General features: G+C 31.3%; 2 protein-coding genes across 4 annotated transcripts; one reads left to right on the top strand and one right to left on the bottom strand.

Moving 5' to 3' along the window:
* Positions 1–6,769: 6,769 nt before the first annotated feature.
* On the bottom strand, positions 6,770–9,241 carry LOC110622181 (dynamin-related protein 4C). The gene has a single exon (XM_021766603.2). It carries the CDS (start codon positions 9,035–9,037, stop codon positions 7,022–7,024), a length of 2,016 nt encoding a protein of 671 aa, XP_021622295.1. The 5' UTR covers positions 9,038–9,241; the 3' UTR covers positions 6,770–7,021.
* Positions 9,242–10,480: 1,239 nt separating this feature from the next.
* On the top strand, positions 10,481–13,788 carry LOC110622750 (probable UDP-arabinopyranose mutase 5). Of its 3 annotated transcripts, none has more exons than XM_021767368.2 (3): positions 10,481–10,832; positions 12,223–12,352; positions 12,589–13,788. In XM_021767368.2, the coding sequence occupies exons 1-3, from the start codon at positions 10,719–10,721 to the stop codon at positions 13,632–13,634; spliced, it is 1,290 nt and encodes a 429-aa protein (XP_021623060.1). In that variant the 5' UTR covers positions 10,481–10,718; the 3' UTR covers positions 13,635–13,788. The 3 variants fall into 3 exon arrangements, with proteins under 3 accessions (XP_021623060.1, XP_021623057.1, XP_021623058.1); XM_021767365.2 differs by having other exon boundaries at positions 10,483–10,832; positions 12,449–13,788; XM_021767366.2 differs by lacking the exon at positions 10,481–10,832 and adding an exon at positions 11,675–12,111 and having other exon boundaries at positions 12,449–13,788.
* The last annotated feature ends 574 nt before the right edge of the window (positions 13,789–14,362 follow it).

The raw sequence follows: 14,362 nt of genomic DNA, 5'->3' as shown, positions 1-14,362 counted from the left end.
AATTTTAAAAAATTTTATATTCATTAAAAATATCATATCAGATTTGATATTTAAATTTATGATTTTATTATATCATTTCAAAATTTTTATAACTATTTATAATAATTATATTTTTACTATAAATAGTATGTATTTTTATAAAAAAAATCACTCATATTTTTTATTTTATTCCTTCTTTTAATAGAGATAAATTCATATTGTTTTAATTTTAAAAATTAAAATTTTAAAATAACATATTTAATTCTAAAAGATTGCAATATAAACTTTTAAAAACAGTGTACAGTTAAAGTTCTATTTCAGAATTTTAATTATCAAAAATTGTTACGGTTAAAAACTGGTGATAAACGATGAAATTATATGAATTTATTATTATTAATATTATTATTATTATTAATTTTTTTTTATTTTTCTTCGGTTTACCTAAAAAATAGATATAGATCAAATATAAATTTATAGAATTAATTTGAAAATGAATTAAAAAAATGTATTAGATCAATTTTTTCTATTTTGGTTTTAAAGCAAGGGGTATAAGATAACGAAATTGGCAATATTCTTGTGCATTTTTTAATCAATCATTATTTTTGTGCATTTTTTAATCAATTAAGCATAAATGAAAATGGCTATTTCTTAAGGTTATTTACTATTTTTTTCAATTAAAATTTGCTACTTTTCTTTTTGATTTACTAATTTTTTTTCATTTGTTATACATGCTTTACTACGTTTCTATAAATTGAAAGAATAAATTTTGTAATTTATTTATTTATTTTTTGACTTAGTGGGCTCTATAGTTGCTATTTTAATTGTATGCTTGAATTTATTTATTTATTTATTTTGTTTTTATTCATAGTGAGAGTATTATAAAGAAAACAAAAGTTGAATTATATATATATATAATGAAAACTTCCTTAAATTATAAAAAAAAAATAAGTTTACCTAATAATAATTTAGTGTGGGACCTCTTTTTAAATCTATGCTTCCTTATCAAACAAACAAAAGAAGATAAATTTTTTTATACGGAATATTTGAATAAAAGCATATGAGTTATTAGTATCAATTTCTTTTTTTTTTTTAAATCTTATGGTTATTTTTATCAGTTCTAAAATATCAAACTATTTTCTTGGTTAATTGATATATCTGGTTAACTAGAAATTCACGAATCAAATAAATAAATTTTACAGTCTTATCTTTTTATGACTTGTTAAACTCTATAACTATCTTTTCTGATACTATTATTTTAAATGATAGACTTATATTTATTTATTTTTATTTTTATTTATATTTATATTAGCATTAAGAGTATTGTAATATAATAAAATAGAAAGTATATTTTTTAATTGATAAAACTCTTATAAATTATGAAAAAAATTATAAATTTGAGGCAAAATATTTAAAAGTGTTGGGTGTTATGCTAAAACTAATTCTCCTGATTCTGAAAAACAAAGTTCAAATTTAATTGTTTTAGTTTTTTTGTATAAAATTTTATTCATAAATTGGATTTTTATTTTTTTGAGGTTTGAAAAAAAAGTTTATGTTGTACAATTCAAGGAAATAATAAAATAAAGTTTACAAAATTCTTCATCTTTATATACTTTAAAACAAGCACTTAAATTGTATATGAGAAATTTAACAAAATTTTGATTAGGGTTATTATTTTTTCTATTGGAATTAATAATTACATATTTATAGAGTTTATAAATGGTGATTGAGTGGTTACTTGTTACATGTAAATGATATAATTATATTTAACACAAGTTAATATAGTATGTAAATATTTTTTTATTTATAAATTTGATATAAAATATATATATAAAAAAAAGCAAATATGATTTGGATATTAAAATTGAAAAGATAATATAATTATATTATAAGAGTAAAGAAGTTTAGATATTTAAATGTCAATATAGTAAATACTCCATATAATGCTAATTTTCAAAGAATAATAGAGATGATATTATTATTCAATTTAGATATGCACATATTAGTAGAAAATTATTGCATTTAAATAATTTTTTAGACTCGATATAGTTTATGCTGTGTAGACTAAGCAAATTTACACACAATCTAATCATGGTCATTAGACTACTTTTGAAATGTATCATTAATTATGTTATTCTATATAGTAGATGTCCCATTGCATTAGAATAATATAATGATATTAATTGAAATTTAAATTCAAATGATATAAAATCCACTGGTAATTATGTATTTAATCTAGATGGTAGTATAATTATTTGAAAATCAATTATTATTGTCAAAATCATCATGGAATCATAATTTATTATTCTGAAATTAGATAATAATAAAGTTTGAGTGGCTACAAAATTTCTCAGCAAATACTTATTGAGAATAAAATCAATATCATTCGTGTGTATTGTGATTCCAAACCACAATAACTATTGTAAAAAATAAAATTTTCAATAATAAAAATAGACATATTCATTTAAGATATAATATAGTAAGGCAACTGCTCATAAATGAAATTATATTCATTAATTATGTAGAGTCATAAGTGGATTTGGTCAATCATCTACTAAATCTTTGAAGAAAAAAGTTAATAAATGAAATATCGAATGGAATGGGACTTAGCCAATCTAAAACTGGAATTCAATCATCGAATATCTCATAAAAAAGGTTCATATGGATAATAACAAATAACTTGTTAGTTCTGCTAATATTATTTAACATTATCCCTTTTTATAGTGGTGAGAAATGACAATGAGTTAATGAGTTAAAAGCTCTTAATGATATTTATATCTCCGTGGTCTATAAATTGCAGTATAGATATCACTTATATAAGTGTGGAGTGAGGCCGCTTGCAACATAATTTATAGAGTGCTTATGAACTATCAGATGTGTGTATGGCCTATTAGCACACTAATTATCAATTACGTTGTGTGTTAAGTCTTATTAATTTAGATCTGATTCATAATTTAAAAGACATTAGATTTAAAATATATACACTAAATTTTTATGATTTTTTTTATTGTTGATTATATTATTTCAAGATTTTTATAACAGTTTATTACGGCTATTTTTTTCATTATAAATAGTCTATATCTTCACAAAAATAAGTCACTTATATTTTATACTTTATTCATTTTTTTCTTCATATTTTCGCTGAGTTATAAATTAGAAATAAATTCTTATTATTCTAATTTAAAAATTAAAATTTAAAAAAAATATGTTTAATCTTATAAGATTGTAAAATAATTTTTAAGTACAGTATTCAACATAATTTAGATTTTATTATTCTATCATATTTTTTTAACACGTTTAAGTTATATGCCACTTTAATTTATTCTGCGACACATTAATATATATTAATAACAATGTTGACTGTAGATATTGAATATGTTTATTTAATTTATTAAATAAATACTACCCTTCGCCTCACAATAATTGTTATTTAAAATTTATACATCCAAATCAATAAAATAAATTCATAACTTTAATTTTAAAAATAATTATAATAATTTATTTAAAAATACCCTTTGAATTATCATATTTTTTTACATATTAATATTAAATTACTTAAAAATTAGTAAGTGTATATATAAAAAATACTTCTTTCATTCTATAATTTTTATTAATTTTATTTTTTTATATATTAAAGTAAGATAATTTTTTTAATTAATTTTTTAATTGTATTTATTTTAAAGATATTAAATTTTATTAAATGTTAAAAGATGTTTTGAAAAGTTTTTTAAAAATAAAATAAAATAAAATAAAATTATAATAGTCAATTTATATTTTTTTATAATATAAAAAAAAGAAAGTGGATAATAATTTTAAAATAATTGAAAAATGAATAAAAATTATAAAAAAGAGTGAGTAATAATTAATATTATCTTGAAATTTTTAAAATGATGGATAATTTAAGAAAATTTTTTTCTAAAACTACAGGCCGCGACTGAGATAGTATTAGGAAATTAATAATTAATGGCCTACAATAAATAAGCTATTAATATTTTATATATTTATTTTTAATAGTTTAACAATATTTAATGATTTTATTATTTAATATATATATTATATAAATACTATAACCGAGGATCTAATGAAATGCTCCTTGAGCGAAATCCTTCCTTTCTAGTCAGAGAGCAGGTTTTTCCTATCCGGATGTGAGGTATAAACAAACTTTCTTCTTTTGTATTTTCTCTATTAATTGTGTTGGTTGGGATTTTTGCGTTGTAGGAAGAGATGCATGGATAAAATTTGAAGGTTTCTACTGTTTTCTGATGGAGGGATGATGTTGGTCGAGGGGGACTATGTTTTTCTATGATAGGCATCTCTTGGGATCGATACCAGGCACTAGGTTGAAAATGGTGATCCTTAAACACCAATGATATTATCTCTTCTCAATAATTGCACATTTAAATTTTTCTCTTAGCTGTTAGTTTGTCTAACTTTCTTGTGTCACGAGCAGAATGTTTTTCATACACAAAGCATTCGTGCAACACTAGTAAACTCACTCCTATTATACTAGTCAACTTCTCCCTCAAAGAATACCACCCAAGATAAAAGAGTTGTGTTGCTTAAGCTAAGTAAAAACAAGTCAAAGAGTTAGCAAATAATAGCTAAAATATTCTATTAATAATGTGGAAATTTACAAAGGAATAAAACAAACTTTATGTAGACTCTTATAAGGACTCATCACTCCTATTTACAGGCATGGAGCCTTCAACATGTGGCTAAAAATAGACTTCTAGAATTTGAAGGGGCTAACTATAATTTTACACTTTCAGGAGAATTATGAATATGCTGAAAAAAGTGCAGGTGGAACCCTCTTGACGGGAGTAAAACTGCTGTCAAGCAGGTTTTCAAAAAGTTTTAGACTACCCCCGACTGTTTTGGGTGATTCTGACCAATTCAGAGCTAATCTAGAATTTTTTGCCGCCAACTGAACCTCACTGGTGAGTTTTCACATATTTCAAGTCCTTTTGGAAGTTTCGCGCACCTCCCACCACTTCTCATCGCCATAGACCGCCTTATTGTAGCTCGCAGGAATGAACCTCATCTTGCATAGCTCCGTAGGCCTACCAGCATTCGCTCCACAGCCGCTCTCGTGTGCGTCCGCCTGTGCTCCCTGCACGCACCTGCTCTGCACGTGTGCCTCGCGCCTCGCACCTCGCACCAATCGAACCTTGTTTAGGTGCTTCGCAGGCATATGGCTGCAGCACCTTACACCACTGCACGCCAAGCAGTCCCAGTTGGCAAATGAGGTTGGCGTGAGCCTTCCCTAGGCCTATCATGCCCAGCCAACTGTCTGGGCATCAGCCAGCTACCTCTGCTACCACCTGCGCCCATTTTTAGCAGAAATGCCTGGCCTTTATATTTTTGGACTTTTATGCCCCTCTTGTCCATCGGCCGTCCTATAGGAGTACGACCAACGAATCCTCCCCCACCAATTTCGGCGAAGTCCTCGTAGCTCATGTACCTTGCTTTCTTGCTGCCCATTGGTCATCGTCGTTGACCCAATATTGGAAGTGAAATCCAGTCATGAGGTTTAGATCTGGGTCCTTGCTTTCTTGCTGCCCATTGTTTTTGTTTCTCCTTTAGCACGGTTGAACTGCGAATCTAGGTAAGAGATCCTTAATGGTAGGCTCTGGTTCTTCAGTTTGTTTTGTAGCCTTTAGGCTCTGTTGGTGAGATCTCCTTCTTGCTTAAGTTTATTCTCTACTGGATTTATTGTTCTGGTCGAGTATAGTTTTGAGCCTGCATATTTTGGATCTTTGTTGGGGTTTCTGAAAATGGGGTTTATGAAATCCACTCAATTCAAAGGTAGCATTCAGAAGGAAACAAAACAAAGAAGTAAAGAATAAAGAATCAAGGAAATGAGGCCATATCGGATCACCACAGCAGATGCAAATTCAGATATGCTTTTCCCAAGTTTGAGAAAATCGTTTTAGAACTTGATGTGCATCCGTGAGGATATATGAGACTTATCCTGTGAATCCGCCCTGTTCGGTAATATAGTATTTAACATTTTGATTTAATCCAAACAGTACTGTTTAGAGTAGAGAGATCTTTTTAACTGTTGGCTAACAGCTAAACCTATTAAACAACCAATCGCCTACTAAAATAGTACTTCTACTTTGTTGCTATATTAGCATTTCTAAAAAGCCAAACGATAAAAAGAAATTATGTATCTCTTTGCCATGTGCAAGATCCAAGCATGTACTGAAAAATAAAAAGTTGAAAAAAAGAGGCAAATTCTAAGCAAGGAACAAATGAATGAAGGAGTCATGATTAAGCTGACAGGGGAACGAATCTGTGCATGATGTGCTGGAATTGTTTCCATTAATATCTCACATATAATTATGTGTTGCATCAAGGAATTATTTAGATTTCCTATATAATGATGAAGATGAAGTGATGTAAGTTTCCTAAAGCAATTAAGCCGGCAAACAACATAGTAATTTTAAGCCAAGAGTAAGAACAAAAGGTTTTTTACCGACCAACCAACACCGGAAGAAACGAAGCTGCGGATGGAGGGGAGTATTTTACTCTTAATGAGCCAATCCGGAGTGAACAAAATATACTTTGATCCATAGTATATTGAGATGGATCCTAACAGAAAAAATCACATTCAGTCACATTCTTAGAATTTGGTTGGGACTGAACTCATAAATGTAACTCTTTAAAACCAAATTCTAAGCAATTACCATTACTGGTAATGATAAAGACTCACCAGATCCCAGTGGCTTTAGTGCTCAATGTCAAATTCTTATCATTAAGTTTTTTACAGGCACAAAAAGAAAAATCAATGTGAAAACAGAATATCATGCATCTCAAGAATAGAACCTTACATTTGAAAGCATACAAGGCTAACATCTTTCATTATTTCACATAGCAAATCAACTAAAAGCATCAAACCATCAGCACTTCCCAAACACAGGAAGATTTCATATGGAGCCTCGGGGTTAAAATTCAAAGCTTAAATCCTTCCCCTAAAAAACAGCTTCTATTTTCAAGTATTAAACCCAGGACACACGAAAGAAGGATGAAGTCTGGCTCTACTCTAATCATTATAAGTAGCAATTTTATCCATGATATTTCCCAAGATTTTCTTGGACTCTCCAAGCAACTTGATGCTCACGTTCAGCTTCTCACGTTTACCAGCAACCGACGGCGATTCCTCCAGCATTTTTTCTACTGCACCTTCATGACTACTCATCAACTCGCTAATGATCTCTTTTTCCATCTCTTTGTTGACAAGATTTTGAACACTGTACTGCAAATGCAGAGCCATATAATCAACCAATCTCCTCAATACAATCTTCCAGTAAGCGGTCATTCTCATCCTCAGGTCAAAAGCTTGGTGCAGAACATTCTGACTTGCTCTGATATTCCCAACTTCAACCTCTCCAATACCTGCAATCTCTGCCTTAGGATGCCCTTGTGACAGGATTCTATTCCTAAATGTATCCAGTTGGCCCATGAGCTTGTTCCATTCACTCATGTATTCAGGACTGCAAGTGTAATCTGTCATCTTCTCCATTTGAACGATTTCTGAAATCCAGTTAATAGACTGCTCTTTCATTTTTGATATAAGATTATGGCCTGCTCGTCTGGCAGATAACTGAAGATGGTGGTAATTCTCGGCGTGATGCATCAAAACAGACACTACCACACTTTCAATGTAAGCCCATACTTTTTCAATGAAATCGATAGGCATTCTTGCTATCCCCTCAACTTTTCTCTGCAGAATGCTCAGGAAGGCAGCGCGAGGAAGGAAATTTGGCAGTTCAATCCCTCTGGATTCCTCCAGAATACGTATCTCCTCCACCAGGAAGTTCCTTCTAGGGTCACTTTCAGAGCATTTATGAAGTTCATCTGAGTAAAGGTTGAGCATTTCACCCAATCTAGCAGTACAATGCATATTATAATCATCAAGGTACTCGTCAAACTCTCCTCTGATAAGGATTTTCCTGAGAGACTCTTTCGCTGATCCAACAATGCCCATGAAAGCTGTCATGGCTTCAGCAGTTGAAGAAAGGGTCTTAGGCATCCTATTCAGCTCTGAAATGCTTGCGTTCAGCCTGTCATTAATCTTTCTCACTATATCTGGCAAGCACCTGGCTATGATAGTTGCTTGAATTTGAGTCAGTTTTTGAGCCAGAACTGGAATACCCACCATAGATTTATCAATCCTGGAGAGAAGATGATGATTTTTGAACAATTTAGCTTCTTCCTCTCGCGCCTCCTCGTAAGATTCATCACCAATTCGATTCCTCACACAGACATAACCCAGGCCTATATTCACATCATCTGCAGTAACTTTCTCAAGCAGCCCTTCAGGTGCCTTATCAGACTTGGTGACCACAGCAAGAGTTCTCTCACCAGTCTTGTCCACTTGCTGTGACATCCTAATGGATTCACAAGTAGGAAAATCCACAGTTGCAGACAAAACATTCAGAATAATACTCTCTTCAGGCCTTATATACTCCATGATAATACCTGCAATCTGCTCGTAGATATTCTCCGGCTGACCATGAACAGGAACTCTAGTGATTCCTGGGAGATCAACCATAGTAAGATCAGGAACACCTTTCTTTTTCACTACCAGAGTTAATGGAGTGTTGGATATGCCCTTTCCATCTCCTGCAATCTCATCAGTGGCAATATTAATAGCATCTGCGACGTGAGCTTCATCAGTGGCTACTATTTTGCCACTGAACTCCAGGAAGAGCTCCGGTGTGGGAGATGGGTGGTGTTGCAGCCTCATTACAAGGGGAACTCTGGTGCAAATGCCCTGGCCACGGGGAAGGTCGATACCGGCTAGCGATTCAAGAACACTCGATTTTCCGGAAGATTGATCCCCAACAACAACGATGGTGGGGAGCTGTATACCTTCTTTCATGATCTTGAGGTTCCTAAGCTGATCAACTGCATCAAGAAGTGGACGAATATGATCATTGTAAGATGACACGATGGGTGCATGTATTTTAATACTTGCATCTTCTTTTTTATTAGCCGAAGCAAGTGAATCCTCTTCATATTCTACAGTTGCTTGGCCATTTGGCAAAGATTTCATTTTCTGGGGATGTGTAAGAAAAAGAGAAATTCTGGTTTTGGTGTTGAATATAAGAACTAAAAGAAAAGCCAAGGGAGAGAAATGAGAGAGAGAAATGCGTAGTTGAATGAGTGGGATGGAGTTCAAATGAAGTAGGAAGAAAAAATTTATAGGAGAGTGGAAGATTTACTGCAGAATAGGAGAAATTTTCAGGAAAAAAAAAAAAAAGTGGGAAGGAGGAAATTGTAATGTGGATTCCAGTAAAAAGGATGGATACTTTCGCTGTTGCAGTCGTCAACTTAAGCATGAAGGGGTCGTCTTCTTCCAGAGGAAGGAACCAAGCTGTCTAAGGAACCATGAGTTATTATTGAATAGTAGGGTATGATGTAATCTTTGATTTTTTTTGTTGGTGTAGATAATTACCGACTCGATTAATTTAAATTTATATAAATATGAGATATTAAATGGAACAAACAATTTTTTTTAAAATTTAAAAATAATCCATATTTGAAATTCAAAATTTTTAATTAAAATTATCATATAATTTTTAAATTTTAATTAAAAATATAAATTTTTCAAAATTTTATTTGGTTAATAAAATAGTATGTATTTGGATAAAGTTCTCCATTTATATTTGCACAAGAAACTGTTTCATTTATATTTAGACTTAAAAAATATAAATATCGTCTAAATTTTAATTTAATGATAAAAACATTAAAAGTATTAAATTTGAAATTTGAATGGAAATCCAATGAAAAAAATATAAAAATTATGTATATGATTTTATTGACCATAAATTCTATTTAAATGCATGAATACAACATGTTTCTTTCATTCACGAGCTTAATTCAAAGAGGAACAAGCATAAGCATTGATATAATTGATTACTTGGAGTTTGATCAGATTGGCTACTCATAAACAATATAAAATAATAAATAATGTATTAATTAAAATTTTATCTCTGTTAAATATTTTTAATTATTAAATTTTATATAGTATTTATATATAAAATGACAAACAATAATATATATTATATTATCTATTTATTATTAAAATCTACGTCAAAAAATAAATTATTACTTAATATATGTAAGATGTTTTTTTAAAAAATCTGATCATTAATAAAATAAAATAAAATAAAATATAATTTTTATGTATATATATTTTATATTTATTATATGAAAAATAGAAATTATAGCTAGCAATTATTATTATAATATTATTTATTTATATTTATAAATAATTTATTAACATGTTAAAATTTATTTAAATATAAAAAATTTACAATTAATAGATATTAAAAATATAATATTATCCAACTAAAAAATAAATTTACAAAATATATCCAGAAATTTTATTGAATAAGTATATTTAAATTACAAAATTACTGTTTTTGAACCAAGTAAAAAGAAAATTCTGAAGGAGAAGGAAGGACATAAATTATAGAGGTCAACACAAAATACGTGTAAAAATAAAGGCATTATCCTATTACTAATCAGCGCTGTGGACGGAGTTTACAGTTGCCTGCAGCGACCGCGAACCTCGGAACAAAGCTTGGACCAATTCCTTCTCTCTCTTCGCTAATCTCTCATTTTTTTCCAGAAGAGAGAGAAAGGCCACAGACGATGATCTAGCTCTTAAGCTCACACTGATTGTTATATATATATATGTGTGTGTGTGAGTGTGTTAGATTTGTGTGTGAATGAGAACCCCGCCGTCGTTGTTATCCCTAGCTATAGACACTGCTGTTCTTCATCTTCCTCACTTCTCTGATCTCTACCCCCTCCCTGAGCACATCCTCCTCGATCTCTTCCTGGTACCTTTAATTTTTCTGAACCCTTTTCTTTTTCTCTTTGTTTTATTGATCTGGGTTGCTTTGTGATTATGGTTATGGGGAAAATCTCTTCCCTTTTTTAATTTATTTAATGGGTTTCTTTTGAATGTTGGATTTGATGTTTGTTTTTCTGGATTATTGAAGCTGTGAACCTTTTTTTTTTGGGGGAAGGGAATGGCCGAATGGGTATGCTTCTACTTTTGATAATAATATATTGATTACTTTTTTTAGCTGTGATGCTTTTTTACTTGAAATAACAAATGACATCAGGAATTATAAACGACTAGATGTATAATCTGAGCTTTAGATCCATGGCCTAGATTCTCAAAATCTATATTTGTTTTATTAGATTCTCATAAAATTTTTGTCATCATGTGCAAAATTTCTACTTATTTGGCTAGCTAGTTGGATTATGTGATATGTTCTTAAACTGTTTGTCAAAGCATCATGTTTGGATGCAGAATCATCGAATTAGGTGACAGTTTATATTAGTAGTTCAATTAGAACTCTAATTTTTATTTTGGAAAAAAACTAATATTTAATTCCTTTGATTTTCTTCAAGCTAACACCAGTTGAAAATTTGTTTATGTTTCAATTCTGTTGAAGTAAGTGCATGCATATTTTCTCTGCTGCCAATATATGTTTGTTTGCTTTCCTGCTCATAACAGCCTATATGAATTCAACTGGTATTTAGAATCTTGTATAGACTCTTCTTTCTCCCTTCATTATCTAAAATTTCATTTCTTACCTTATCTTTATTTGGATAAATCATCTCTCAGCTAATGAGCACTTATATTTGTTTTTGGTTGCTGCAATTTCTCAAACACTAGTGCAATGTTATTCTGGAACTTTAGGGACTCAAAGTCCTGTTCATTTGGTAAGCTAGTATCACTGGGCCACACATACTGTTACATTTTATTTGGTTAATTAGAGGTTTGATGTCCTTCACTTGTTACTCATGTTGCCTTAGGTGCACTTGATAGGAGTATTTTGGAAGGGAGGGTGCTGGGGTAGGTGATGGTGCCAATGCCTTGGACATTGATAATCAAAAAGCAGTTTGCCTTGTATAGTTTGTTTTGGAGATGGTCCTTTTATAGTTTTTATATCTATTTGCCTGTTGACCACATAGTTGTACCATTTGTCATTGTCTTGACTGTCCTTTTCTTTTATTCTAACATAAGCTGAAGATTTTTGCCTCAACAGAAGGATTAAGACTCCTTGATTTAGCACTGAAATATATACAAATCTGATGCACTTTAATGTATACTCTTAGTCTCATTCTTACTTCTAATGACCATTACCTTTTTTTTTTCTTGGGTCTAGTAATGTGTCCTTGTAGTATCATTGATTTTTCATGTTGATTGTTGAGTAGAGAACTTTGAAAGCTGGAAAGCTGAATGAGAAAGTTTTGAATCTGTTCATGGCAACTGGCAAAGATGAAATCCTTTCAGTTATCCAGGCACTTAATATCCAGCATGTCCTCACCCCTGTCCTTCCTACCAGTAAGTGATATTTGAAAATTTTGTTCCTATTGTTGAGGAATTTTTGAACTAAGCTCCAGTTCGTTTTCTTTTGACATGTTGCTTTTCTCTTGATAGGATGCTCAGAGAAATTCTAAGAAAATAATTCTGCGAGCACAGTCAATTTTATTTTGAGCCGAGCAGCAATTGCTTTTAGGAGGCTAAACAAATTCTTGGATTGAATTATTTGTTCTTAAAGTTCAGAAATATGTCAGTAGTTAACATCAAGGACAGTGATGTAGATATTGTTATAGGGGCCCTCAACTCAGACCTGACACAATTCATGAATGAATGGAGATCGATATTCTCTCAGTTCCACTTGATAATTGTCAAAGACCCTGATCTGAATGAAGAACTCAAGATACCAGAAGGATTTAATATAGATGTCTATACTAAATCTCATATGGATCAGGTAGTGGGCTCTTCCACTTCTGTTCTCTTCTCTGGATATTCATGCAGGTATTTTGGGTTTCTCATATCTCATAAAAAATACATTGTTTCAATTGATGATGACTGCATCCCTGCCAAGGATGAAAAAGGTTTCTTAGTAGATGCTGTGGAGCAGCATATTGTGAACCTGACAACTCCAGCCACCCCTTTATTCTTTAATACACTATATGACCCTTATCGTGAGGGGGCAGATTTTGTTCGTGGATACCCATTTAGCCTTCGAAATGGGGTTACATGTGCTTTGTCATGCGGACTATGGCTTAATTTAGCTGACCTTGATGCACCTACCCAAGCCCTGAAGCCAGGACAGAGGAATTCTCGATATGTTGATGCAGTGATGACAGTTCCGGCAAGAGCCATGATGCCCATCAGTGGAATCAATATTGCTTTTAATCGTGAATTAGTAGGCCCTACTTTGTTGCCGGCTTTGAGGCTAGCTGGGGAAGGAAAGTTGAGATGGGAAACAATGGAAGATATATGGAGTGGAATGTGTGTTAAGGTCGTATGCGATCACCTTGGGCTGGGTGTGAAAAGTGGCTTGCCTTATGTGTGGAGAAAAGATAGAGGAAATGCCATAGAGAGCTTGAAAAAAGAGTGGGAAGGGATGAAACTGATGGAGGAAGTAGTCCCTTTCTTTCAGTCAGTGAGGCTGCCTCAAACAGCAGCCACAGCAGAAGACTGTGTGGTTGAGATCGCAAATGCAGTGAAGCAACAGTTGGGACCAATAGATCCTGTTTTTTCTCGTGCTGCTGAGGCCATGTCGGAGTGGGTCAAGCTCTGGAAATCCCTTGGCTCCGGTTCCTCTTCACTATAGGAGTTAGTGTTGGTTGTGTTGCTCTTTTAAGCCTTTTGGGTCAATTCCATTTGTTTGCATTTCGTTTTAAAGTTCTTATTAGTTACTAACTTATACCCTACAATATATCGTGAGGTGTTGGGACTGGAATAAAACATGTTTGTTGTTTATGGCCTCTTTATTTGCTTAGTTCAGTTTTGGACCTTAGCATTTGAAGGATCCTTTGGAAAGCCGCAATTTTCTTTTGTTTTTGGATGTGAATTGTGCATATAAAGTCCCTGCTGCTATTGCTCGTGATGTGGAAATTAGAATGGAAATAGCCATGAAAAGTTGGAAGACTTTAGATTGTGGGTAATCTCCTCCTATGTTTCTTTTTTTCCTTTTTCCCTTTTTGGAAGACTTTAGATTGTGGGTAATCTCCTATCTTAATTAAAGGATAAATTACTCAAATTTATGAATGCTCTAAAATATTGATAGACGGTGTTAATAAGAGAGATGAGTTTTATTACATATTATATTATTATTGAATGACAATGTATATTTTTTACAATTATAATTCACCAGTTATATATATACATTAATTTTATTTAAAATTTTATGTTAAGTATTAGGAAATTAAGAAAATTTAATGGTAATAATAATACTAATCAGTTTCATTTAATATAGAAAATATTAATTATCATCATTATATATACTGAAGATGAATAATGGAGAGAGGTGAAAATTTTATTTGGCAAAAAAATAGAATA

This window comes from Manihot esculenta, chromosome 9 (assembly GCF_001659605.2).
Source record: "Manihot esculenta cultivar AM560-2 chromosome 9, M.esculenta_v8, whole genome shotgun sequence".
Lineage (NCBI taxonomy): Eukaryota > Viridiplantae > Streptophyta > Magnoliopsida > Malpighiales > Euphorbiaceae > Manihot > Manihot esculenta.
Note: the sequence above shows the minus strand (reverse complement) of the source record. Positions and strands in the feature narration are given on the sequence as shown.

Excerpts from the sequence above, each read along its gene's own strand:
- LOC110622181 (XM_021766603.2), bottom strand. The coding sequence starts at position 9,037 with ATGAAATCTTTGCCAAATGGCCAAGCAACTGTAGAATATGAAGAGGAT.
- LOC110622750 (XM_021767368.2), top strand. The coding sequence starts at position 10,719 with ATGAGAACCCCGCCGTCGTTGTTATCCCTAGCTATAGACACTGCTGTT. Across the intron at positions 10,833-12,222 it reads TCCTCCTCGATCTCTTCCTG|AGAACTTTGAAAGCTGGAAA; the intron begins GTACCTTTAATT and ends ATTGTTGAGTAG. Across the intron at positions 12,353-12,588 it reads CACCCCTGTCCTTCCTACCA|TTAACATCAAGGACAGTGAT; the intron begins GTAAGTGATATT and ends ATATGTCAGTAG.